At 43.2% G+C, this 27,187-nt stretch overlaps 3 protein-coding genes across 4 annotated transcripts in view; 2 read left to right on the top strand and 1 right to left on the bottom strand.

Annotated features, from left to right (window-relative positions):
* The first annotated feature begins 1,861 nt into the window (after positions 1 to 1,861).
* gchfr (GTP cyclohydrolase I feedback regulator) lies at positions 1,862 to 4,388 on the top strand. Its single transcript, XM_014166978.3, has 3 exons — positions 1,862 to 2,026; positions 2,792 to 2,886; positions 3,253 to 4,388. The coding sequence occupies exons 1-3, from the start codon at positions 1,991 to 1,993 to the stop codon at positions 3,380 to 3,382; spliced, it is 261 nt and encodes an 86-aa protein (XP_014022453.1). The 5' UTR covers positions 1,862 to 1,990; the 3' UTR covers positions 3,383 to 4,388.
* A 2,170-nt stretch (positions 4,389 to 6,558) lies between these two features.
* Positions 6,559 to 27,187, bottom strand: part of LOC106582929 (dnaJ homolog subfamily C member 17) — a 54,409-nt gene continuing 33,780 nt past the window's right edge. The window contains exon 11 of one of the 2 annotated variants that reach the window (XM_014166661.2): positions 6,559 to 6,978. In XM_014166661.2, the coding sequence (XP_014022136.1) occupies positions 6,859 to 6,978 (120 nt within the window). In that variant the 3' untranslated portion in view covers positions 6,559 to 6,858. Of the gene's footprint in view, positions 6,979 to 26,402; positions 26,725 to 27,187 lie in introns of those variants that run through there. The other variant, XM_014166588.3, reaches the window with a different exon arrangement.
* LOC106583053 (cdc42 effector protein 3) lies at positions 15,097 to 18,627 on the top strand. Its single transcript, XM_014166859.3, has 3 exons — positions 15,097 to 15,305; positions 15,416 to 15,543; positions 17,795 to 18,627. The coding sequence occupies exon 3, from the start codon at positions 17,876 to 17,878 to the stop codon at positions 18,488 to 18,490; it is 615 nt and encodes a 204-aa protein (XP_014022334.2). The 5' UTR covers positions 15,097 to 15,305; positions 15,416 to 15,543; positions 17,795 to 17,875; the 3' UTR covers positions 18,491 to 18,627.

Genomic DNA, 27,187 nt, shown 5'->3' with positions numbered 1-27,187 from the left:
CATGGTTATAATTTGGGATTGATGTACCATACAAGTGACACATGCTAAGAAAATGTTGTTCCAATAATCACATAAAATCAGAAACCAAAATTAGTTAACTGATCAATTGAATGTATGTATGTGTTTCACAATAACAACTTCCAAACCACATAAACAAATTGTCTGCAACTGGTGTATCAAAGTGCATGGAATGGGTTTTGTGTACCATGGGTAAGGTCTGGTTTACTCCCATATCTCTTCCCATCAGAGCAATATCAAGCTGTGATCACACTATAAATTACCAGCCCCAATAAGCATGACATGCAAAGCCAAACTGATTGTCTGTCAAGTCCTCTTTGGCATCAAAAGGACATTACATTCATATTGCTGGTTTAATCAATGTCCCCTCCATTGTTGTTAGGATATGGGTTATGTCTTTCCTTTCCCCTACAGCCTCAAAAGACTAATCCAAATGAGTTTTTGCTGCACTGAAAGGGAAATTAATAAATCTCAGAAAAGGAAATCATAGTTCCAGACTGTAAAAATATGGTTGAGTTCTGCATGCATACAAAATCACAGTATATGCTATAGGACTGTGTATTAACACGTGATGTGGATTGAATCCAAAAGTAATTTGTAACAAAACAGGAAAGGCAACATAATAGCCCATATTTAGCACCTGGAAATACTGTCACCATTCATCAATACAGTGATGGGATACTGAAAGCAGCAAAGTCTATCTTTGAAGTCGGCTATCGCGATAATGAGTGTTTGACCATGGAATGTTTCCCAATGTAACAAAAAAAAAATCACGAGAGACAGCGGTAAAAAAAAAAAAAGAAAAACAGAAGAACTCGGTCAACCGCTTAGAAGTTTGACAGACAAGGTTTTTATTTTAGTTATTCGAGATAACTTACTTGTAGCCTAAAGACGCTCTTCACATATGTAAGATTGCTACACATCCGAGTTTTGGCTGAAACCACAGTGGACTTAATGTACCGTTTCAAAGCCACATAATTAAAAGATAAACCTGAGCCGAACCGAGAAAACCATGAACGTGGCAAATGTTCAGGCCACTATACCCAATGGAGAGCCTGGGTTCTCTGATTTCAACATCACCTACATTCACTTCACAGATTACATCCGCATGAAATGTAAACCAACCTACACTGGTAGCCTCCAGCTTATGTAGAAGTGTTCAGAAACATCTTCTATTCTTAATAATAATAATAATAATAAAAGTGACTTCAAAATGACAATATATTATTCACCATTTAGTTCGTATCGGGCAAAACATCCTCTGAAACACAACCAAAAACTGCAAATGCATCCAACTAATTTGCAGTCACAAGCTTTGTGTGACTGCAACGTCATTGTGTGCAAGGATTATGGGACCAAATACTAAACTTTTGACCACTTTAATACACGATAAGTGAACTAGTCCAGAAATAAAGTGCTTTCTAAATGGTAAAACGGATATGAAAATACCCTCAAGTAAAGGTGACATTCTGTACTCTCGCCTCATTTGTAACATTTTATCCACAAAAGGAATCTGGAGTATAGAGACAAATTAAAAAAGTTAGCTTTACTGTCAAAATACATACAGAGGGGAGTGTATAATCTTTAAACAAATAGTGCTGCTACATTTATGAGTGGCCCTGATTTAATAGGTCTGACAAAAAAGCCATACATATGACATCAGATATGCCTTTAATATGAAACATGTTCACATTGTTTCCAGTTTGATACGCAAAATAAGTAATATTGTGTGCCTAAATGAATAGCTTTTTATTTTACTATAATATTGGACAAGCACGCGCACTGTGCATGCACCAGCATTGTTGACAAGTTGCTGAGAGAGCTATGATTGGTCCATTGCGATGGGTGTTTCCGCATTCTGTTGTGAGCTGTCAGTGCGAGTGCAACTTGGAAAGGGCACTGTCGTGTCTCTTAAGTAATTATCTTATCATCCATTCCCGGGGGACTACCCGTTAAACGGTTGAGATCCAGGATGCCCTATGTACTCGTTAGTACTCAGATCCGGCTGGTTAGTATTCCTCTTCCCGTCATAGCACACAGACTGCATCCTTGCGGTTGACGCGCGCAACGAAATGTTATAGAGACTAAAGATTTTGTAAAGGAAGGCTCTGCAACAATGTCGCCGATTTTGACGTGTAGTTTATTACATAGCTGAAACCTATGTCCTGTTTTTCAACATTTGCAAAAATGGAAGCGAAACAAATTCGAACTAGTGCATAACAGCTCGCGCGTTTTTTTTCTACAGTGCACCAAATTAAAAACATGTTCACTGCTCGGTCAGATAAAGTATGTAGGCCTATTTCTGTGCATAAGTGGTCAATTGTTATCGAGATTGTGGATGGCATGCCATGCATATTTTCGGTGTTTGTCAATTTATTTCAAGAATGCATCGGAGTGTACAAAACATTAAGAACAGATGCTCTTTCCATGACAAACTGACCAGGTGAAAGCTATGATCCCTTATTGATGTCACTTGTTAATTCCACTTCAATCAGTGTAGATGAAGGGGAGGAGACAGGTTTAAGAAGGATTTTTAAATCTTGAGACATGGATTGTGTGTGTGTGTGTGCCATTCAGAGGGTGAATGGGCAAGACAAAAGATTTAAGTGCCTTTGAACGGGTATGGTAGTAGGTGCCAGGCACACCGGTTTGTGTCAAGAACTGCAACGCTGCTGGGTTTTTCACACTCAACAGTTTCCTGTGTGCAATGTGTTAATGTTTTGTACACTCCGCGTATAGCATTTGTGCACACACCTGAATATCTGTTTTTCAGGAGACTGGGCCAACCATGGTAGGAGATGTATACTCTGACCCAGCAATAATGAACTACCTGGGAGCCAGGAAAACCACCATGCTGGGGAACAATTTGTGAGTGTTGAGTATATCTCATTGTCATAATCTTGGCCGTAAGGATGGAGACATACAAACTTCTGAGCCACGGAAGAATGGTGTAGTAGTGGTACAAGTTGAACCAGAGCAGGACATAGGCTGTTGCTCTGTAGTTTGGGAGCAGACCAGCAGAGCTGATCGAACACAGAACAGGGAAGTGTTGTCATTGCGGATCTGCCACAAGTGCTTTTGGGAAATCAACCAAGGTGTGGAGGGAATAATCACAAACACAATCCTGGCTCATTGAGCGGAGGTCTCCTGCGTGTGTTCGCACTCCTGACAGTTCACAGAATGAGTTTGACATTTTACATCTGAGAAAAAAAATAAACTTTGTGCCCCTTGCAGCTCGGAGTACCACGTGGACGAACCTCCGCGGTTGGTGTTGGACAAGTTGGAGAAGATTGGCTTCCGCATGGTGACGATGACAGGCGTGGGACAAACGCTGGTGTGGTGCATGCACAAGGAGACTGAGTGACCTGACTGTGGATCAATGACACTGATAGTGTGTCTTGGGCCACAAGGTGGTGGTGGTGGTAGTGTTCTCTGTCCAATGAGGAGCCAGAGCTAAAACCTATATTGTACGTATTACATCACAAATCATGGATGGGTTCTATACATTCATTTTGCTACTGTTCTTTGTGATGTAATGGTCCTTTGTCTTCCATTCTTTTTTTTCTTTTTTTTTAGCAAAGGGGTGCAGATTACTGAATTTTGAATGATCAATTCTCTAGATCGTTATTTGCCTCATTAGCAAATGTGTGAATTTGTATAATGACACTACTTGTCCAAAATCTTTTGTATTCCCATTCAAACTCACTCCAATGTGATGGAGTAGCTACCAAATAATGTGTGTAGTGGCTTGTTCATAATCTATCATAGCAATGGGTTTACAGACTTCAGGGAAACAGGACAATGTCAAGAAAAGTACATTCCAGAGAGGATTACAGCGCAAATGACCAAATCCTCAATATTCATTTTCCATGAGTATGGAATGTATTTCACTTCATTACTAACTGAATCTGAATGTCAAGAGTATGATGAATCTGTTCCAAAGTTTTACATTGCCTTTAGGTCAAGCAAATATTACTTTTACTAGCATGCAAATATTCCTCTATCCTGAATCCTATTCCATTTTCTTACATGCTCTGTAAACAGGTGTAGATTTAAGTGAACTGCTTAATTATGGGTCATTCCCAACAATGCAGAGAGAAAGAAAGTGGAAATCTAATAACACGTAATAAATACACAATGAGTAATGATAATTCGCCAATATACACGGGGTACCAGTAGAGTCAATGTGCAGGGTTATGAGGTAATTGAGGTAGATATGTACATATAACTAACAAATAAGTGACAGATAATAAAACTGTCAAAAGTTGGTGCAAAAAGGAGCTATTGATGTAGTGAGAATGTTAGTTTTCATATCATTGGTAATATAATTAGATGCATGTGAAGAAATTATAATAAAGGTGATTTGATGTCATTTGTTCCGTGGCATGTCCCAACTCTCAAGGAGGTAGAGTATACTTAAAAGGAGAGGTTGGAAGTCTGATCTCCCTGTCTGCCATCTGTCAGTACAATATGGTAAGCATTACATTTGTTGGACAAATGAGCATCATGCTCTCTTAAAAAAAAAAACTCTAAACAAGCCATTGGAACTGTGCCTTCCCACCTCAGATTGAGGGGAAATATGGCATGTCTGCAGCATATAGGTGGTTTTTAGACTCTCAAAGTGGGCCAGTCAGACCTCCGTACATAGGGGGAAGTTAGTCAGGTCCTGTAAGTGTGACGAGAGTGCTGCAGGCATGCCTGGTGGAGACCATGTGAGCCAGCACTTCTGCTGCTACTGGGTGGTTTCATTAGTCTCTGGGCTGCCAGCGCGTGTCTGAGGCTAACCCCAGATCACTAAGCCTTCGCCAGGCCTGCTGTCGTGACTTGGCCACAATTTACACCCAAGTATCAAAAGTGCCCCTAATTTCTCCATGCGTGTGCAACTGTGGTCGGTTTCAGGTTCCGCTGGCATCTGAGGAGCTGCCAGCTTCCACACGGACAGAGGATCTGAGGAAGAGGAGGATGCTGTGAAGATGTCGCCGGAGGCTTCTCCTGTTTATTGGATGGCTTTTGTTGGGACGTCACATCTTCCCGTTTCATTTGCATGCAGCACAATCCGCTGGCACAGGGCACGGTCAGGATGTGTTTCTGGAACTAATTGTATTCCCTCTTGTAATTTGGACTCAATGTTCAGCTTTTTTCTCTCTGGTATGACAGGCTGTCCTTCAAATGCATAAACAGAACCATCTGATTAGTGTATATTGCAGTAGGAGAGGAGAGAAGTGTAGGGACAATATGGCTCACACTGCACCACAGCTGGCTGTTGTGTAAGAAAGCTGCGGCAGGCTGGGAGTGCCGGGGAGATGGATCACTGGGTTGGACCAACCAGCTGGCTATGAGTCTCCAAAATAACACAATGACAGGAGGAAACTTCACACAACCCCAGGAATAGAGACTACATTATACCATAGTCCCCTGAGGGACAACAACATACATTATTTTGTTTTTGGATGTCCCACGGAGAGAAGACACTTAAATGTTTGTTTCTCCGTCAGAGTGGCTGTAGTCTAGCTCAGTGTGTCAGGTCCTAAATGGAAGTGGACCAGACATCCCAGCATTTGGCTGTGACATCAGTGACATCAGGAGACCTCTTCCTCCATGAGCAACTCCTTTAACAGCCTCTATTGGGGAAACTCATCTGAAACCACAACATTCAGGCAAGAGAGGAACGGACATGATACTGTATGAATATATCTTTCATGAATGCCAACGACTTAAGGGACGTGTACATTTGATCTTCAGTTAAGTTGTTTTCACTGGGTTGACCAACTAGTCATCAGATTCTCTTCATGATAGTTTCAAGGAACAGATGTATTTATTACAGCACAACCAGTAAACAGGATTTGACAAAGGAGAATCGCACTTAGAATAGGCATATCTTGAATGCTAACTACAATGTAAAAGTTCAGTGCAGGGTGGTACTAAAGTCTTCAGATCAAGTTACAGCCTTGAAGTTGTACAGTACATGGGGCCTCTGTAATTTGATGCAAAGCCTTAGATATACAAAACTCAAACAATCATCATAACCACCACTGCTATAATAAAGGGCCTCTAGAGTATATTCCCTTTGCATCACGTGAGCCCACAAACATTCACTTAAAAACATGCCTACAGTACTACCACTCCCATCCCAGGCTGATTGCCAGTTAAAAATGTAATAGCCATGATTTCCTCATCTTCTAATCACATGGTCTGTGGTTTACACTGTTGTAAGACAACTTTAAATTGCATTAAAGGGAAATGACTCAGTCTCTTTGCTGCAAAGATAGGGTAATGAACAAATGTTTTACAGTTGGAGAAAGTGATACTGACAGATGCAAATTACATGATTGCATCATTTAGATGTGTTATAGCAGTGTTGGATGGCCCATCTCTTTGGGATCTTTTGCAATACATTATGATAACATCCCTTGTTAGTATAAACGTCTTGTTCCCCTGTTCGTCTTATAAGTGGTTTGGATGAAAAAGTACACTGGTTGAGTTTACATTACAATAGTAGCTGGTAGTAATTCAGTAAATGACAAACCAGAAACACACCCGTTCTTTAAAAAATGTTTATTCAAACAGATAATTTTTTTAAACACAGACAAGATGTGCTTTATGAAACTAAAGCATCAGGTGTATAGTAAAGTGTAGTTGGGTTGTGGCTGGGAAGAGCTGGACTGGGTCTGGGGCCAGGATTCATTCAAAGGCACATTGAAGCGCGGAGATCGCATTCACGGTATAGGGTGCAGATGACAGCTCAACGGAAATTACCTTCAAATGTCAAGCACCGCACGCTTACAGAAAACACCTTGGATTGAATCCCGGCCTGGGTCTGAGACTGGATCTGGGCTGGTACTATGCTGCATCCTCCTCGTCCTCTCTCTGCATCTCCTCTATGAGTCTCTGTCTCTCTGATGCCTGTCTCATATTCATCAGCACCACGCTTTCATAGTCCCGCTCACTGCTCAGGGCGCCCTGTAGGGGTAGACAAACAGTCAGATCAACAGGGACAGGCAGGCAGACAAAGGACAGGTACAAAGCATTTACAACCTGTGATCTTTACCATAGACATTTCACCGCCTTTACCTTAGTTACCAGTGTAAAACAGTCAATATGAAGAAGCAAACCATGCTAAGCCATTGCATTAATAATGGGATAACACAGTGCAAATACAAAAACAAGCTCTATATGTGACAAGTGTGCAACAGTGCATGGACCAAATGATAACTGTCCGTCACTGGCGGCTGCTGTCTGTTTTTTTCACGACAGGACCAGAGAGAGGAGAGGACAGGACAGTTTCAGACATACAGTGCCAAAAAGTTCACCCCCTCTCTGATTCTCTATTTTTGCATATTTTTGATACTGAATGTTATCAGATCTTCAGTCAACCAAAACCTGAGATTACCCCCAAAAATATACTTATTTTATTTAATAAAAAATTATGCAACACCCAGTTCTCCTGTGTGAAAAGGTAATTGCCCCCTTACACTCAATAACTGGTAGTGCCACCTTCAACTGGAATGACTGCAACCAAATGCTTCCTGTAGTTGTTGATCAGTCTCTCATAGACACAGAGAGACACACGCACAGTAAGCACTAGGCTGCACGGTAAGCACTAGGCTGCACGGTAAGCACTAGGAGCTGACACACACAAGTATGCAAAGACACACGCTTACCAGTGGTGTTTGGCAGATGTGACAAATACAATTTGATTTGATGCATGTGTGCACACACACTCAGTCAGACACACACACTGCCCCTAATCCTGAATGGAGGGGGGGAGGCGGAGTGTCCACAGAATAAACCTGTTTTATAGGATTAGATGGAGGAAGTCTGCTGTGCCAAGGAAGTGTCTCCCTAACAAGACAGTGAGCGGAGAGAAGTGAGTGTGTGAATGTGTGAGAGATAAAGTGGGACACAGAAGAGAAAGGGGGAGAGAGAGAAAGTGAAGAGAATGAAGGAGGGTTAGAGAGTGGCTCGGTGAGGTAAACCATCTGGAAGAGATCACTGGGACTCCAGCATCCACCCGTGTGTACGAGAGAGAGAGGAAGGAAGAGAGGAGGAGAAAAAGAGGGATGGCGTGGGGAGGCAGGCTCCCTCTCCATGCTGTTGGATAGACAGCTGTGATTATCATTCCAGTAATGTGAGATCAAGTCCTTGTCTAAGATGTAACCATGAAATATCACGCAAGCTCACTTAAGTAAATAAACAACTGTTGCATCTTCAATTATACAAAACAAAGGGTGTAACTGTGGGCCGGAGGGAATGCAGTCCCCCCCTTCCACCTTTACTCCACACAGACCTCTACTGGCCATTCTCTGAAATGCTTATATGAAAAACTAGGCTTATATGGACAGTGATACTGTATGTCGCGATTTATTTCCCAAGTAAGGTCTATAGAGATTCTATTGGTTCACTTCCCATGTAGGAGGTGAGTGCTGAACACAAACAGGGATCTAAGGAGAGTGACAGTTTTCTCTAGCTGAGAGCCGTTTCCTTGCCTGGTGGGCTCACACTCAACGTACGCGTTTAGCCTGTGCATCCCTGACTAACTTAACACTTGAGGAGGTGTGTTTGTCTGTGTGTGTGTGTTGCTCCATAAACACACCAGGGGCTGGAGAGAGACTAGGGAAACCACATAAGATAAACAATGGGGCCCACAACAAAATGGACCAGGCCAGCACAGAGGCAGGATGACAAACACACACTGCTCCATTCCATGCTCGCTCGCTCAGGGCTGACTAACAGCACTGATATCACTCACCGCCCGGAGCCTCCCAACAGCATGCTACAACCTGACACCAGGCCAGCCGTAACATCACCATAAGCCAGGCAGGGCGGTGAGTCAGGGTGCTCCACAGGAGACGGCAGGCTATGCTACAGGTGGCCAGGCACAGTATTTTCCCCCACAGACAGATGGGATCAGGAGATCTGCTCTACATTAGACCCACCTGTCTCTGTGTGTGTGTGTGTCTTGAGTTACACACAGTTCTCTCACTGTTGAAAAGTGGTATCTGATCTGGCAAATAATCACACAAGGACTGTATTCCTTCCTTAATTGGATAGTTCAAGATTTTGGCAATGAGGCCCTTTATCTACATCCCCAGTCAGATGGCCAATGCACAGCTAGCATGGGGGTGATAAGAGAGAGAGAGACTTCCAGCTCTTCTTCTCCCCCTCCTAAAATCGCTCTCTCCCCAGCTCATGACAGAAGTATGTCTCCCGGGGGCTATGAGGACCTGATGATGTCATGAAGGCCTATTATGTGTCATGGACCTGAGACGGAGCTGGTCTGCACGCCTAACTGCCTGTCCAGAAACAGACTAGGAGCCATCAGCCCTCATTAACCTAAATAAAGTTTTAAAAGCAGTGAATGTGTTTGTGTACAATACTGATAAACATAGAAGTGTTTGAATGATTTAGACAAGCCTGAAAAGGACTTTAAACCATCACCTTCTTGCAGAACATTCTGATCCACATCGCCTCGCTCCAGTTTGCTTTCCCCCTCTCACCAAGATCCACTGCAAGCAACGAGACATCCTGCTCCAAGGTGTCTGAGACAAATAGGTTTAAACGCTACGTGTGAACTATCTTCTTTACAACAGCTCCTCCTACCGACTACGGTACTTCTATCAAACCATAGTGGTTGTCCAGGTAAATTACTGCTAGGTCTAGATGTGGATTTTTTATTTTTAAGTGTACAGTAATACAGATGGTACTGCCGTCTGTTGAAACTAATCAAGGGGCCATTTCTCTGCAGTGTGTGTGCACGAGTGTGTGTGTGTGTGTGTGTGTGTGTCAGTGGGTTATGGAGCCGGTGATTTATAGGAGCCAAACACTTATTTAGAGATCATTAGGGGTGTGTGTGATATGTAAGAGTGTATGCCCAGACGCTCACGCTAACTCAAACAAACACACACTGGGCAGGAGGATCGCATATGCCACAGCCAAACTAAGATTCCTCACAAGAGTAAATTCAGGCTTTTATAAATGGGAGAAGATCAATAATTTTTTTGAGGACAGACAAAACGAACCAAAAGGATCCTGGTCTACAGACAGACTCTTTGTAATGATGGAACAAATACAAACTCATAATACTGCAATAACAGCTATTGAAATAGGCTCCAAGTCTACTTCCTGTGTTGTTCAGTAATTTCCAGAATTAGTCCTGAACACCTGGTTTATGGATGCCATTCACAGGCAAAGGCCCCTTTCCCTGAGAAGGAAAGCTAACCTATAGAAACAGGAACATACTGTATTTATGTAATTGGTTCCTAATAACTGCTGAAATGTAGCGAGAAGACAATGGACTTCTCTGAATGAGGTTTAACAGCTTTGACAGGGCCAAACCACGCAATAGCTACTAAAACCTACTGACTGAGTAAGCTGTGTGCAGGTGGTTATTTAGTAAGCTACATGAAGTTGTATTGGTGCCTAGGTGAAAGCTCTGGTCCGTGAGTAGTGTAAAGTGTGAACGAAGAGCCAGTCAGCACTGGATTCGGGGGGGGGGGGCTGTATAGGGCAGGATTTGAGCCTGCTGGATAGAGAGGGTGTATTTGGAAACCCGTAAAGGAAATAAACAAAATGAAAGAGAAATGGAAGTTGAGACATGAACTCCCTGTGCTCTGGCATTTCCCTGTATGATGGATGTGTTGGGGGTTTCTATGACAGAGAGATGGGGGAGAGGGCTGTTCAGCTATGTAATATCCAACAATACATCTTTGTAATACCAGAATTATGTCTTTCACATCAGGGCCTTCCGGGAAAAGCCCTCTGATTGCAACAGATTCGATTTTAAAACACTGGGGCCACTGAACCAGCAAGAATGTAGAATTGAAACCCTCAATATCCCAAAAGAGACATGACAAAAAAAATTAAGCGAAACGAAGGTTAAAGTGCAAATACACATAAAACATTTCTACTGTGTGTGTGTGTGTGTGTGTGTGCGTGCGTCTGAACAAGCTGGTGGTTTGGGTGTGTCTGGTGTGCCGCCTGATGAGAGGTCTGTACTGCTGCTTTGAGCATGTGTTATGGTTCCTTATCTGCTTAATGTGCTGAACAAACAGCAACTGGAATGCAGCAGTCCACACACTGTTTACTTCAGAGCCCAGACGTTCAAAGAACCCCAAATATCAAACCCTTCATTTAATAATTACAAATAATTCAGTGCCAGGAGACACAAGCAGGTAAACATTCTCAGACTTCCCTGACCTCCCACGGAGAACAGAACGCACACGCACACACACACACACACACACACACACACACACACACACACACACACACACACACACACACACACACACACACACACACACACGTCTGGTCTGCTAGTCTGCAAATATGGCAATGAAGCATTACTTTTACAAATCTCACAGTGGAGAAGAAGTCAGTGTGTGTTCCATTTGAAATGGACACAGACTGTTTTATTAGAGGACATGATGTAATTCACGTCCGTTATCTGTTAAGATTGCCTAGGTAAAATGTATGGGATGGTATAAGACCACCCCTGGAATTTGGTCCACAACTATACATGAAGACAAGAGAACTTTGTCATGTTACACAATGAAACTTCTTCAGATGCAACTAAACTGCCTATCCTGAGGGACAGAGGTCTATCCATTCAGTCAGGTGAGTTTCAGTTGGAGCTCTGCCACAAAGCTCATCACTGTCTGACTCACTCATCATTGTAGAGTGACAGTTACCACACAGGCTCTCACTGTCTAGTGATGGATTTCACTGGTTTGCATCCATTGTTTCAATCCTGTACAGATCTTCATCATACACTATCAGGGCCACAACCGAACTGCTGTGTATTCCATGTGAGAGGAAACATCTTAACGCAGTGAAACACTGCTCTGTCTGTCGTTCACAAGACAAGAACACACAAAAGGCCCAAATTAATATCCACAAAAGCCTCAATTTGGGTTTATAGAGCCAGTCAAAGCAGTATCTGTAAGCACTTTTTCCTATAACAAAAACAAGCAGCATCCTAGGTTTGAGGGAGAACATAGTCGGACCAGAAAGACCACAGTACCAACACTGCTCTGAGAAGGGAGAGATGGAGAAGAAGGCAGTCAGACACCCATTCTGCTCTTATGGTCAGGGTCCAGGGACAATGTAATCACCCCAGTCTGGACAATGTACTAACACAAACATGAGAGTAAACACACCTCAAATCCCTGGTCTAATGGGGAGCTCTGTGTAGGGTTGCAAAATTCCTGTAACTTTCAATACATTCCCAGGTATTCACAAAATCCTGGTTGGAGGATCCCAGAATCAGGAGGGAATAAGCAGGAAATCTGGAAACCTCCAACCAGGTTTCCTGGAACCCCAGGGAATTTATTGAAAGTTCCCAGAATTATGCAACCCTAGCCCTGTGTGACCACATCACCACAGATAAAGCACGCTATCCTCTCCCTTGACGGTCTGCTAGCATGAAACCATGGCTTCCCAACAAAACAAAATAGTGGATGGGGTAGGGGTGGAGAAAATAAATACTGAATTGGGAGTTATTGAAATGCTCAGTTCCAGTCTTGGATAAATGTTATGATAAGGCAGTTAGTACATTTGCGTGAGTAATTGCATCTGTTAAAGGTCTGCTCTGGCGTTAGGGAGTGAATGGGGAAGGAAAGGTGGCAGGAATTTGTTTATTGGAGCCATTTTAAAAGATCTGATCAGTAAAGTAATCTTAGAGACCGAATTCAGTATATACATTACGAGTCAAGTTCGGACACCTACTCATTCAAGGGTTTTTCTTTATTTGACTATTTTCTACATTGTAGAATAGTGGTGAAGACATCAAAACTATGAAATAGCACATATGGAATCATGTAGTAACCAATAAAGTATTAAACAAATGAAAATACATTTTATATTTGAGATTCTTCAAAGTAGCCACCTTGATGATAGCTTTGCACACTACTGCCATTCTCTCAACCAGCTTCATGAGGTAGTCACCTGGAATGCATTTCAATTAACAGATGTGCATTCTTAAAAGTTAATTTGTGGAATTTCTTTCCTTCTTAATGCGTTTGAGCCTATCAGTTGTGTTGTGAAAAGGTAGGGGTGGTATACAGAAGATGGCCCTATCTGGTAAAAGACCAAGTCCATATTATGGTAAGAACAGCTCAAATAAGCAAAGAGAAACAACAGCCCATCATTACTTTAAGACATGAAGGTCAGTCAACCCAGAAAATGTCAAGAACTTTGAAAGTTTCTTCAAGCGCAGTCGCAAAAACCATCAAGCTCTATGATGAAACAGGCTCTCGGACCGCCACAGGAAAGGAAGACCCAGAGTTACCTCTGCTGCAGAGGATAAGTTCATTAGAGTTAACTGCACCTCAGATCGCAGCCCAAATAAATGCCTCAGAGTTCAAGTAACAGACACATCTCAACATGAACTGTTCAGAGGAGACTGCGTGAAATCAGGCCTTCATGGTCGAATTGCTGCAAAGAAACCACTACTATAGGACACAAATAATAAGAAGAGACTTGCTTGTACCAACACACACTAGCAATGGACATTAGAACAGTGGAAATCTGTCCTTTGGTCTGATGAGTCCAAATTTGAGATTTTTGTTTCCAACTGCTGTGTCTTTGCGAGCAGCAGAGTAGGTGAACGGATGATCTCCGAATGTGTGGTTCCCACCGTGAAGCATGGGAGGTGGTGTGATGGTGTGGGGGTTCTTTGCTGGTGACACTGTCAGTGATTTATTTAGAATTCAAGGCACACTTAACCCGCATGGCTACCACAGCATTCTGCAGCGATACGCCATTCCATCTGGTTTGCGCTATCATTTGTTTTTCAACAGGCCAATGGCCCAACACCTCAAGGCTGTGTAAGTGCTATTTGACTAAGAAGGGGAGAGATGGTGCTGCATCAGATGACCTGGCCCCCACAATCACCCAAACTCAACCCAATTGCGATGGTTTGGGATGAGTTGGACAGTTTTCGCTTTGTCATTATGGGGTATTGTGTGTAGATTGCTGAGGATTTGTTTGTTTTATCCATTTTAGAATAAGGCTATAACGTAACAAAATGTGGAAAAAGTCAAGGGGTGTGAATACTTTCCGAAGGCACTGTATATATCCATCTATCTATATATAATTATTTTGTCACATACACTAGATAAGTGCAGTGAAATGTGTTGTTTTACAGGATGTTTCATCTCAGAGACCCTGGAGCAGAGTGTTGTGTTGTCTGGAGACAAACAGATGGCCACTAACGTTCTCTCAAGGTCAAAGACGTTGCTAGGAGGCACAATGACTGGGAGGATGCTGGTGTGGAGCACAGAGTATGACTGCTGCTGAGACCAGATGTAGACCATCCCAGAGACATGTATACACTAGCTAGAAGCTGAGCAGAGTGGGGTGTAGGCCTCTGGCCACTGCTAAAGCTTTATCTCTGAAGGGAAAAGTAAGTCTGTCAATAGCATAAACACACAGCAAACAAACAGTGATTATCAATAAGCCTAATGGTTAAATTACAGTACACTACAGTAGACATCTAAGGTGGCCAAAAATACACACACAGACTGACACTACAAGACATTTACATTTGGGCCTATAGTGGCATTGACTGGAGGCTAGCAATACTGAGAAGCCAATTCGTATTCTACTATGACTACAGTATTCCTACAACATTCCAATAACAAAAACAAGCATGCAGCTGGAGGCGTGAGAATTGGAACTGCAACAGGTTATCTTGTGCAACTCAGCCATTCTACACATGCATATCTGTATGCTAGTCAGTGGCTTCATCCGAGATCCCCGCCTATTGGCCTCCACTCAGCCAGAATGGCCTACGTTGCCCCGGGGCTTTACACAAGCTAACAGAGCACAGGAAATCAGTAGAGTAGAGACAATGCCATGGAGATTAGTGATCGGTTAACCCCATCGGAGTGCGAGTTGCCCCCCTCTATCTCTCTCACACACACACGTCACTGTGGCCCTGTCTGTGTGAGGAATGTGCTGTGCTCTTTCCCTAGTTCAATTCCATCCGTGTTACAAGCAGTAAATCATTGGGGACTCCGACAGCTCCTGTTCTGCCCTCTCCCTCAGGTAGTGGGTGCAGCCAGCGGGATTTACGCCCACGATTCAGACTCACACAGCAGGAAGAGTTACATCACCAGAGGGAAAACACGCTCTCTGCCATTAGGTAGGGAGAAAAAAAAGCAACAAAAAACCCCACCTGCTCGTCTTAACCCTCTTCTACACTCACCTCACCTGGGTTACTTACAGAGGACACTTTCTCAACCAACAAACCTGACAGGGTCTCTACTGATAAGAATAAGACTCAGGTAAGAGACAAGAGTGGCTAGGCTGTTAAATCCGGGATTTAGAGAATTTTCTGGGGAAGTGGCACCAGTTCGCTATCTCAAGGTTGTTCACTGTGCTTCTCCCGCTGCAGTTGAACAAGCCCCATCATGTCAGGAGAAACAGTGTCACAGTCTACAGGTATCAGCCCTAGCCTGGCTTCCTGATAGAGACAGACGTGTGGGTGTGGGATACAGATGCCCTGTGTACACAGCAGTACAGGTAAGAGCTAACAGATCTATCATACATATTATTACAAACTCTATCGATCAATCTATCAAAATGATTCGTTTTAAGAGACTTAACCAACACCTGCTCTTGAGAATATACTTTAGGCATTTCCATTTGGACAGGTGGCCAACTCATTTGACAGTCTCCAAGGCAGTTTGATGAGGAAGATTATTTAGTAACTGTAAATGGTCTTGACAAAGCAGTTTTTACTTCTTTAATTTGGACTTGGAAGATAAGTGTTTCCTTAGCGTGATCCTGACCGCTACAATTCTAACACTCCCTCGTCCAACTGACATGTTTGGAAAGGAATGCTGTTGTGTCCACACTCTCCCCATCTCCCGCTGCTACTAAAGTGCCAGTAAAACCTTTATGGGCCAACAAAACATGTTTGCCGTAGTGCCTTACAAATTTACAGAGTGAGTGTTTCAAGTCACGAACACAGATATTATATGGGCAAAGCTGTTAGGAGCCCGTAAAATCACAGAGACCACTGAGATTGTCCATTTGACAAGCCAGAGATGATGAACTGCATTCTGTGTTACTCAATAAAATGACTAAGTTACTGGAACCATACTCAACTAGATTTGAATATGGTGCATTTTATTTTGCGCTTTGGGCCTAGAGCTTACATGAACTATAATGGACTTAATCTTTTCAGAGCCACACTTTCCTCAGTGTGTTCAGTTGTCTTAGGTAAAAGGTTTTATGCCCTTGCTTTCTAAATGGGTGGTAGCTGTTCAAGGCTCAACATTTACAGCTAACTGAGATTGAAACTGTACAGATTAACTTCTAAATGACCATTGTACAAAGTGCTCTGTCTGAGATCTAAAAAACAGTTTGACACCAGTTACAGTATGTGAGTCATATTCCAGTTAAATTCTACATATATTACCATCATAACAAATCATGTCAGGTATCGCCACACCTCTCTCAAATAAGAGTTGTGGATCCAGCATGTTAAACAGGAAAGTCTGACTAACTGTGACCAGTAAACCAGCTCAACAGATCCAAAGTTAAGGAGAAATAAAACAAGATGAATTTGCATACGGTGTCTGAAAGAATCTGGGTTTTGTCTCAACATGTAGCAAATTCCACCCCATTCTGTAGTTGTAGTTGCCTGAAGGCTATTCCATGCGAGAAATTGCCAAGAAACTGAAGATCTCGTACAACGCTGTGTACTACTCCCTTTACAGAACAGCGCAAACTGGCTCTAACCAGAATGGAAGAGGAGTGGGAGGCCCTGGTGCACAACTGAGCAAGAGGACAAGTACATTAGAGTGTTTAGAGTGACGCCTCACAAGTCCTCAACTGGCAGCTTCATTAAATAGTACCCGCAAAACACCAGTCTCAACGTCAACAGTGAAGAGGCGACTCCGGGATGCTGGCCTTCTAGGCAGAGTTCCTCTGTCCAGTGTCTGTGTTCTTTTTCCCATCTTAATCTTTTACTTTTATTGGCCAGTTTGAGATATGGCTTTTTCTTTGCAACTCTGCCTAGAAGGCCAGCATCCCAGAGTCATCTCTTCACACAAAACACGTTAAAAGGTTAATAATTCATAAAGGTGGTGTTAAGTGAATGATATTATCTCATAGAACAAAACGTATCATATCTCCATAGCCTGTGCTAACCTCAGACCTTATTTTGGACATTTATCCAAAAACTCTACGAAACAAAAACAGTATTTCCACATAGGCTTTGACCAACAAGCCATGGCTAACTCATTTCCGTTTTTTAGGACTACAAGCTGGTGAGTTCTATACAGGATGTTGGGTCTGCTCTAAAATGTGCATATGTGGTGCACAGTTACTGAAAGTCAAAATCAGGCTAAGACATTCCTTTAGTGCATTCAGCAGACCACACCTGCATTAATGGGAATAAACTGGATTTGAAAAGTAAACATTTCAAATCAAACACTTCAAAGCACATGTTGGACTATTTCCCAGGAGCCAAATGTTGAAGAATGGTATTTATACAAAACCAAGCAGAGCAGGTGCATTCTCTAAATAATAACTGCTGCCTTTTCACATCAAACTTGACATAATCATAAGGTTACATCTGTTGTTGGAAAGCAGAGGGAAACAAATAGTGCACATCCTGTATGTTGCAGAATGATGAAAGTAAACCTGGACATTTAGATCAGAGATGTATGATATGTTCTTGATGGGAAACCACTTGATCTGACATGAACCTAACCTCAAAGTGAAATTATTTAAATAAATGATTTGTTTATCTTTTCCAAAACAGAGCTTTTTTTTCGAAGATGGTAGACTGCATTTAGGCTTAATCTCAGAAGTGAACCAAAGGACATCAACAGGACCAGGTAAGATGCCACTGAAGATGTCTCTGTGCCGTAAGCCAGCCTCGGCCCGCTGGTCTAGGACCCAGAAGCGCAGGGAGGTGCTCTCTGTCAACATGATCAGCCTCCCATTGGCCGACTTCTGCCACGTTGCCCACATCGGGAGCAACGCCAGCAGTGACAGCTTTGGGGACCTGTCCTTTCTGAAGGGGGGCCACAGCCTGATACTACACAGCTCTCAGAGCGAACATAACCTCTTCCTGGCCTGCTACCCTCCACCCAAACCCCCACGACTTAACCTGGGTGAGGCCGAGGCCCTAAAGATCCCAGAGTGGACCAGGGCCCACTTGAGCCACAGAGCCTCCGAGAGGAGGAAGGAGTACAGCTCCTTGCCCATGCTGGACAGTGAGGAGGGCGAGGGGGCGATCGAGGCCAGTGTTAGCCCCAGCCACGGGGTCATGGTCAGAAGCCACAGTCCTGGCCGGGGCAGTCTGAGCTCTGGCAGGGATGGAGATTCCACTCAGACCTGCCATGAGGACACGCTGCAGCTGGATGAGGTGGACAACAGCTTCTCCTTCAGCCTGGACCTGGGCCCCTCCATCCTGGATGACGTGCTGCAGGTCATGGACAGGCTCCACTATTAGAGGAACAGCCAAACAAACATGGGTCCTCAGCAAGAGACTTCACTGACATAATTATATGTGACTGGCATTAGAACACTCTAAACTGTCCTAGGATATGAACAGATGACATAAAAAAAACTCCTGACTGAAAGAAACAATGTCAGAACATTTGAAACACTATGGGGTTACAATCTCGATCTTTGGATTAGCTGACTGTGGCTAAATTATATCAGATGCAATGGACTCAAAGAGTAATGGATGAGATGTGGACAGAACTACAAAGAGATCCTCCTCCATTTCATGTGAGGTAATCTAAACCAGTGGTTCCCAACCTGGGATACCTAGTGCGTGCTTTTGGAAAGTATTCAGACCCCTTAACTTTTTCCACATTTTGTTACGTTACAGCCTTATTCTAACATGGATTAAATCGTTTCCCCCCCATCTTCAAGCTACACACAATACCCCATAATGAGAAAGCAAAAACAGGTTTTTAGAAAATTGTGCAAATGTAAAAATAAACCAATATCAAATTTACATAAGTATTCAGACCCTTTACTCAGTACTTTTTTGAAGCGCCTTTGGCAGTGATTACAGCCGAGTCTTCTTGGGTATGACGCTACAAGCTTGGCACACCTATATTTGGGGAGTTTCTCCCATTCTTCTCTGCAGATCCTCTCAAGCTCTGTCAGGATGAATGGGAAGCATCGTTGCACAGCTATTTCTGGTCTCTCCAGAGATGTTCGATCTGAGACTTGTCCATAAGCCACTCCTGCGTTGTCTTGGCTGTGTGCGTAGGGTCGTTGTCCTGTTGGAAGGTGAACCATAGCCCCAATCAGAGGTCCTGAGCACTCTGGAGCAGGTTTTCATCAAGGATCGCTCTGTTCATATTTCCCTTGATCCTGACTAGTCTCCTAGTCCCTGCCGCTGAAAAACATACCCACAGCATGATGCTGCAACAACCACGCTTCACTGTAGGGATGGTGCCAGGTTTCCTCCAGATGTGACATTTGGCATTCAGGCTAAAGAGTTCAATCTTGGTTTCATCAGACCAGAGAATCTTGTTTCTCATGGTCTAGGAGTCTTTAGGTGCCTTTTGGCAAACTCCAAGCGTGCTGTCATGTGCCTTTTACTGTGGCCAGTTCTGTCTTGGTGGTTCCAAACTTCTTCCATTTAAGAATGATGGAGGCCACTGTGTTCTTGGGGACCTTCAATGCTGCAGAAGTTTTGTTGTAGCCTTCCCCAGATCTGTATCTCGACACAATCCTGTCTCTGAGCTCTACGGATAATTCCTTCGACCTCATGGCTTGGTTTTTGATCTGACATACACTGTCAACTGTGGGACCTTATATAGACAGGTGTGTGCCTTTCCAAATTATGTCGAATCAATTGAATTATAGCACAGGTGGAATCCAATCAAGTTGTAGAATCATCAAGGATGATCAATGGAAACAGGAAGCACCGGAGCTCAATTTCGAGTGTCATAGCAAAGGGCCTGAATACATTTTTAATACATTTGCCCCCCCAAAAAAAATCTATAAAAAAAATGTTTTCGCTTTTTCATTATGGGGTAGTGTGTAGATTGATGAGGACATTTTTATTTTTATTTTATCCATTTTAGAATAAGGGTTTAACGTAACAACATTTGGAAAAAGTCAAGGGGTCTGAATACTTTCCAAATGCACAGTATACCCCTCGGAGTACTTGGGCTATCCACAGGGGGTACGTGGGGAAGACTCAAAAGACCATTGGCCTAATGGTAAAATGCACGAGGGGGTACTTTGTGGGTTCTCCGGTCAGATCAAAATGTGATTTGGGGTACAGTAACCAAAAAAGGTTAGGAAACACTGATCTAAACCATGGACAATAAGAGGCAGAACATGGACTTCTGTTTCAACTTATTCCTTCTCTCATTTACAGTAGATTATCATTTCAGAACGTCATGTTTGAGTTATACGCTAATTTGTTGAACATTTTTTGATCATATCCATCTGTTGTTTCTATTATACAGCAATAGAATCAGTATGAGTGTATATTATCTATTGTGATGTTTAAGAGTCAACGTTGGAATTCTTCCCTCTGAAGGGTTAAACTGCATACGCTTTAAAGGGCAAAGTTCATGTTCTTCTAGCATTACCCGTTGCAGCATTAGATAAAATGTTACATAGTCTAGTTAATAATTTAGCACTTTTTTTTTTATCTCAAGCTGTTCAAAGTAAAGTGGGCATTTTCAGTTGGCTGCTTTTTCACCTTCTTAGATTAAACGCAGGTCCTTCCTCCAGAGCTCTCGAGGGGATTGTTAGACTTAAGAATGTTATGTTAAAGAAAGAAAAAAGAATGAGGGCTTAGTTTTCCAAGGTCCTGAAGCTGTGACGACTTGGCGTCCTTGCCATTCCGTTGTGTGGGAGGGCAATCTCTCTTCCGCACGCATCTCAGAGGCCCCACTTGAAGGTGCACGAAGGCACCCCCGTCTCTCTTTTCCAACAACACAATGAAAACAAACACTTAGCTCTGCTTCCAATAAAGCCAGTGGTTGGTGGGCTGCAACTCAGGCCACAGGTCCGTGCCCCAAAACCCCAGCGCCGTTTTCTTAAATGTTAATCGGAGTCCCTCGCTCTGGTGAGTGGCGCGAGAGGGGAAGGTGGCGAGGGGTAATGTGATCCTTCCACGTGCTGCTGGAGCCAAGAAGGCTGGGGACCACAGCCATCCATTACCTGCAAGGCTCCTGATGAGGGTTTAAACACTACCTGCTGAACAAACAGGGCCCGATGAACTGCCCACCAACCCCAGTCCTGGGCCCACTTACCCACCTGCAAGGGGAGCTGGGAGAGAGCCACAGCCAGCACCACAGCAGGGGGCTGTCAGGAAAGGAAAGTGGTGGGGCAAAGCTAAAAGCTGTTACATTCCAGGGATCCTTGAGGCGTTACAGAGAACTTCACTAGCCATGAGTGTCCTGCTGCTAACAAACAGTTAAACAGCGTTAGCAATAGCATGTTAACAATCTAATGGAGTCACTGATGTTTGTGGTTACATCTGTACTGCATATGTTTTGTGCATCTTTCAGTAAAACGATTTATGGCTTTCAGTATATTGTATGTTTTATGAGAATAATAACACATAGTGTACACACTGGTCTAAAAGAGTGTTTCACAAACTTCTTTTACTCTTGTCAAATTCCAAGATCAGTGGTTGGGGATAGAATTGCTCGCATCAACATTTTAGATGGCTTGTATAATACTGCTTACACACTTTGATGGACTGACATATGTTTGGTTTTCTAACAGTCATGAGGTGCCATAGAGACTAGAGGTCGACCAATTATGATTTTTTTCGGCGCCGATACCGATTACTGGAGAGCCAAAACCCCGCCGATACCGATTAATCGGCCAATTTTTTTTATTTTTTTTGTAATAATGACAATTACAACAATACTGAATTAACACTTATTTTAACTTAATATAATGCATCAAATAAATAATGAAACATGTTCAATTTGGTTTAAATAATGCAAAAACAAAGTGTTGGAGAAGAAAGTAAAAGTGCAATATGTGCCATGTAAGAAAGCTAACGTTTAAGTGCCTTGCTCAGAACATGGGAACATATGAAAGCTGGTGGTTCCTTTTAACATGAGTCTTCAATATTACCAGGTAAGAAGTTTTAGGTTGTAGTTATTATAGGAATTATAGGACTATTTCTCTCTATACGATTTGTATTTCATATACCTTTGACTGTTGGATGTTCTTATAGGCACTTTAGTATTGCCAGTGTAACAGTATAGCTTCCGTCTCTCTCCTCGCACCTACCTGGGCTCGAACCAGGAACACATCGACAACAGCCACCCTCGAAGCAGCGTTACTCATGTAGAGCAAGGGGAACAACTACTCCAAGTCTCAGAGCGAGTGACGTTTGAAACGCTATTAGCACACACCCGCTAACTAGCTAGCCATTTCACATCGGTTACACCAGTCTAATCAGCCTTAACAGGCTTGAAGTCATAAACAGCGCAATGCATTGCGAAGAGCTGCTGGCAAAACGCACGAAAGTGCTGTTTGACTGAATGCTTACGAGCCTGCTGCTGCCTACCACCGCTCAGTCAGACTGCTCTACTAAATCATAGACTTAATTATAATATAATAAAAAACACAGAAATACGAGCCTTAGGTCATTAATATGGTCGAATCCGGAAACTATCAACTCGAAATCAAAACGTTTTTTTTTCTTTCAGTGAAATACGGAACCGGTCCTTATTTTATCTAACGGGTTAGAGCGTTGGACTAGTAACCAGAAGGTTGCAAAAACGAATCCCCGAATCCCCCCTGAACAAGGCAGTTAACACCCATTCCTAGGCCGTCATTGAAAATAAGAATGTGTTCTTAATCTGACTTGCCTAGTTAAATAAAAGGTGTAAAAAAATATATATAAAAAAAAAAATTGGGGGGCCGATTTTCCAATTCTTTTAATTAAAAAAAAGTATTCTTTTTTTTTATTAAAAAGAATTGGCAAATCGGTGGCCAAAAATACCGATTACCGATTGTTATGAAAACTTGAAATCGGTCCTAATTAAATCGGCCATTCCGATTAATTGGTCGACCTCTAATAGAGGCCATATTAAAGCCCTGTCTGTCACACTTTACACTTACTGTTTGAAGAGAAATTACACCCTGACATTACATGAGACAGCTGGAGCTAAAGTAGTCCATGTCAGATACTTACACATGGGCACGTACAGACAGACATTCCAAGCCAAATCAACCATCTACTCATTCACAGGTTTCACTTTGATACTGCTATTACAATGAACTGGAGCTTGAGGGAAGTACTGAATGGTTATGATGCACAGTGTTGACCACACCTGCATCACAGCAAGGTTATTGAATAGATGAAGTTGGGCTTGATGAAGTCAACCTTTATTCCCCACTTATCCTGGACCAGCAGAACAAGTAATCCATTCATAAGAAATGTTGAGAGTTTCCCTGGGCCTTATCAGATTGACATCTTGGCTTTCTAGGTTAACGAGTCTTGATATAATTTGCTCAGGAGAGGAATGGAGGACCATACATTATGGTTCCTTATTCTTGTCAAAGCCCAGAAAAGATGCCTCTTCCTTTCCCACCTTTCACCTAATCCTATGAAAGCCCACCTTGCATGCTTCATCAGCATCCATAACTTCATTGTCAAACCTGGTGCCTAAATCTACATTACCTCTTATCCAGACTCTCCTCAATGACATAACACGCCTCTAGAACAGTGGGACTAATGTCCCACTGTCCCAGCCAGAGCTCAGAGACAGAACTACAGAGCACCCACACGCAGACTGTCCTTGGACCGTACAACACCCCATCGTCTGCACTGGGCTCCTCCACATAAGAAGTCACAAATGTATTCTCAACAAGCACCCAAACTCACAAGGCTGATGTGAGAAGAAAGAGTAATTGGAAGACAAATTATCTTGGCACAGTGCCAACTGGCAAAACATTTTAAACTATGAGGTACCCCATCATATCTGGTACCACTTTTCCCCCAAATTCCAAACTCACCATCATACAGAATACCACGAAAGCCATCTTACAAAAGACAGAGGCTTTTATAAAAATAAAAATAAATCTGACATTTTTTGGGGGTGGAAATATTGTTTTGACAACCAAGACATTCCGTTTCTGAAACTGATATTGTTTATGGAACTCTGCATCGTGTCAGGACACATTACAGAGCCACCGATTCACACATTTCTCCCCCATTTAAAAACACATTTAGGGCCAAGGTAGCTCACAATAGTACTGCTTCGCATGATATCCATGATACATTTGGGCATCGTAAAACCTTGAGAAGACAAAACCATCAAAAGATCTCAAAAGTTTAACATCCGCTGATTAAAACTAGCAAGCTATTTGATCAAGTTCATATGCAATGTGTTATAGTAGATCGAAGAGGAGCACAAAAGTCTGAGGAGATTCAATTCAACTTTAGTCCACAGAGGAAAAACACTGAGTCAGCAATGTAAAAATGGTCTCCCATGGCCTTTTGCTCCTTCTAACTGTCCCATGAAGAAAAATGCAGTGGTCTCCATTGCTCCCAGACCTCGTGTTAAGATAGTCCAATACCTTCTCTATTCCCTGTCTAAGCTAAAGCCCAGTTAAATGAATTGATGCTGATAACAACAGCTGGCAACAGCTGTAAATTAACCAATCTGTTACATTAGTCCTTTCGTCGCTAAACGGACTCTTCCAGGAAGTCAGAACACTAGAAGTTATCTCCGTCCAGAAAGAGTACAGTGCTGCAGCCAGCTGCCAACTGTAGCAGGACTATGCGCAGCATCCCAGGACCCGGACAGACTCGGGCTATTTTAGGTGAGCGTACTCTTTCTTTAGCAGAAGGAAGCTAGCCGGTCCGATATGATGGAAAAAACATCCCAGAACAGATGACAAGCTACATCTGGTTCATGTTGTGACAGGCTCCAAGTCTAAGTTTCCTCAAAGATTAAATAAACAGAGTCGTATCAAGTATTGCGATACGTCTTTATCAGAATAAATACTCTAAAAAGACAATATGCTAAACAATTGTTCTAAATTGGGGATACAATGATTTATGACTTCCAAAGACATGATTATGCTAAAGGTTCTTCTGATAGGGAGGATACAGATGGTTGGATGTGGACCCCAAACTCGAGAGATTCTTGTAGGTAAGGGCTTAACAACTTTGAGTCATATTGACATTGTGTGAATCACTGTAGTCTGGCAGCAATGTGAAGAGTTCTGGGGGGACAGCTTGAACACCTCATCCACGATAATTGAACTGTGTACTTCGCATTGTCATGCAAACCACCATCCATCTATGTAGCAACAGTATAGTCTATTCTTAACAGATTACGTAATCCACTGAGTATTTCAGGAACAGACACACATCTGACTGTGTACATCACACTGACATTCAATAAAACTTGACATCAAACGTCAACAGAGACCGACTGTTTGAAAAACAGCACGAGCACAGAATGATTTACCATACATACTTTACAGCCTCTCATTATGATAATTTATTATGGCACGGTGCAGTGATACAAAACATAGCACACTCAGGAGGTGAAACTAGATCCTATCGAAATACAAGGGAGTTTAGTCTGGAGCATGGGGAGCAATTTTCCGCACCATGGCCTGGCTGGGACAGGGCCTCTGTTCCTTACCCTGCTTGGTTATTTATGTTTAGAAGAACGTTGTGAATGGACCACCACCCCTACAGTATTGTCTCTGCATGGTGTCCCTACTGGTTAAACGCCTGACCCAACACACCCATGTCTGACAGAGGGCCTGTATCATCAAAAGGTTCTACAGCTGCACCGTCGAGAGCATCCTGACTGGTTGCGTCACTGCCTGGTATGGCCACTGCTCGGCATCTGACCATAAGGTACTACAGAGGGTAGTGCGTACGGCCCAGTACATCATTGGGGCCAGGCTTCCTGACATCCAGGACCTATGTATTAGGCGGTGTCAGAGGAAAGCCCATAAAATTGTCAGAGACTCCAGTCACCCAAGTCATAGAGTGTTTTCTCTGCCACCGCACGATAAGCGGTACCGGAGCACCAAGTCTAGGACCAAAAGGCTCCTTAACAGCTTCTACCCCCAAACCATAAGACTGCTGAACAATTCATCAAATGGCCACCGGATTATTTACATTGACACCCCCCCTCCATTTGTTTTGTACACTGCTGCTACTCGCTGATTATTATGTATTTCATAGTCACTTCACCCCTACCTACATATACAAATTACCTCAACTAACCTGTACCCCCGCACACTGACTCGGTACCCCCTGTATATAGCCTTGTTATTGTTATACTTTTGTTTATTTGGTAAATAATTTCTTAACTCTTCTCTGCACTGTTGGTTAAGGGCTTGTAAGTAAGCATTTCATGGTAAGGTCTACACTTCTTGTATTCGGCACGTGACAAATGATTTGATTTGATTCACAAACTTAGAGAATCACTCAGCACAGGAGTACAACAGGTGCTCATCCATGTCTCTCCAACTTTGCTACAGTGTGTGATACTAGGGGCCTCCATGGGCCTGTGGGGACTTGGGGGCCCAGGTGCAGCAGCAGGTCCCAGACCAGTGTAAGCAGATACTCTTATTAAACAGAGTGGTGCATAGTGTGAAGTCAGGCGTGTGCGTCCCTGGGCTCCCTGCTGTGCTGGGGCTGGATTGATGGAGGTTAAAGAAGCAGGTATCAGCACTGCTGCTCCTATGTGATCGCAGCAGGTCACACTGAGGGAGAGGGAAAGGGAGAAAACGAGGGGGAGGGTGAAAGAGAGGCAGCAGAGGGAGAAAGAGAGGGAGCGGAGGGAAAAAGAGAGGGAGAAAGATAAGAGGGAGAAGCAGTGTTCTGGATCCCAGACAGTCTCCCCAGGACCTCCATGGTTCTCCCCAATCAATCAAATGTATTTATAATGCCCTTCTTATATCAGCTGATGTCACAAAGTGCTATATAGAAACCCAGGCTAAAACCCCAAACAGCAAGCAATGCAGATGTAGAAGCACGGTGGCTAGGAAAAAGTCCCCAGAAAGGCAGGAACCTAAGAAGAAACCTAGAGAGGAACCAGGCTCAGAGGGGTGGCCAGTCCTCTTCTGGCAGTGCCGGGTGGAGATTGTAACAGTATCCACTGACCCCAGGCCAGACAGCCTGCCCAGGACCTCCATGGTTCTCCCCAGTATCCACTGACCCCAGGCC

Source organism: Salmo salar, chromosome 01 (assembly GCF_965601325.2).
Source record: "Salmo salar chromosome 01, fSalSal1, whole genome shotgun sequence".
In the NCBI taxonomy this organism is placed as follows: domain Eukaryota; kingdom Metazoa; phylum Chordata; class Actinopteri; order Salmoniformes; family Salmonidae; genus Salmo; species Salmo salar.
This window is presented reverse-complemented; position numbering and strand designations above follow the sequence as displayed.

Bases quoted from the DNA above. Each gene is read 5' to 3' on its own strand.
- LOC106583053 (XM_014166859.3), top strand. From the start codon at position 17,876: ATGCCACTGAAGATGTCTCTGTGCCGTAAGCCAGCCTCGGCCCGCTGG.
- gchfr (XM_014166978.3), top strand. From the start codon at position 1,991: ATGCCCTATGTACTCGTTAGTACTCAGATCCGGCTG. The intron at 2,027-2,791 runs GTTAGTATTCCT...TCTGTTTTTCAG, and splicing joins TTAGTACTCAGATCCGGCTG to GAGACTGGGCCAACCATGGT. The intron at 2,887-3,252 runs GTGAGTGTTGAG...TGCCCCTTGCAG, and splicing joins ACCATGCTGGGGAACAATTT to CTCGGAGTACCACGTGGACG.